The sequence below is a fragment of the Bidens hawaiensis genome, unplaced genomic scaffold (assembly GCF_021521415.1).
Source record: "Bidens hawaiensis isolate Kalapana, Puna unplaced genomic scaffold, B.hawaiensis_p1.1 tig00002572_1, whole genome shotgun sequence".
Lineage (NCBI taxonomy): Eukaryota > Viridiplantae > Streptophyta > Magnoliopsida > Asterales > Asteraceae > Bidens > Bidens hawaiensis.
Window position 1 is genome coordinate 1,362,571 of NW_027491140.1, and position 524 is coordinate 1,363,094.

The 524-nt window shown below is 41.8% G+C and overlaps 1 protein-coding gene across 1 annotated transcript; it reads left to right on the forward strand.

Annotated features, from left to right (window-relative positions):
- Window positions 1-86: 86 nt before the first annotated feature.
- On the forward strand, window positions 87-524 carry LOC143620468 (uncharacterized). The gene has a single exon (XM_077092164.1). The coding sequence runs from the start codon at window positions 87-89 to the stop codon at window positions 522-524; it is 438 nt and encodes a 145-aa protein (XP_076948279.1).

Consider the following 524-nt stretch of genomic DNA (forward strand, 5'->3'; position numbering starts at 1 on the left):
CGAACCAAACGGGTAAAGAGACGACCTCCGGATCGTTTCAGTGTCCGCATTTGACAAAAATGAACTAAACGAGTTGGAGTATGCATATGGAGGTTATTTTTGGGATTCATGAAGTTTGGGATGTGATTGACCCGGGCTCTAACGACGTGAAGAAAAATAACATCGCGAAGGCGCTTATGTTTCAATCGATTCCCGAGGAACAGATACTTCAAATCGGTAATTTTAAATTGACAAAAGAGATGTGGGATGCCATAAAGTCAAGAAATATGGGCGCAGAACGTGTGAAGGATGCTAGACTTCATACGTTAATACGTGAATTTGACGGTTTAATGATGAAAGAAACCGAAACAATTAACGAGTATGCCTCGAGAATAACCGCGATCTCTTCTAAAGCAACCACACTTGGACAACCGTATGAAGAAAGGAAGCTAGTTCAGAAATTCTTCACAAGCCTACCGAGTCGGTTTATCCAAGTTGTAGCATCCCTCGAGCAAGTGTTAGACCTTAAAACAGTCGGTTTTTAG

Bases quoted from the DNA above. Each gene is read 5' to 3' on its own strand.
- LOC143620468 (XM_077092164.1), top strand. From the start codon at position 87: ATGGAGGTTATTTTTGGGATTCATGAAGTTTGGGATGTGATTGACCCG.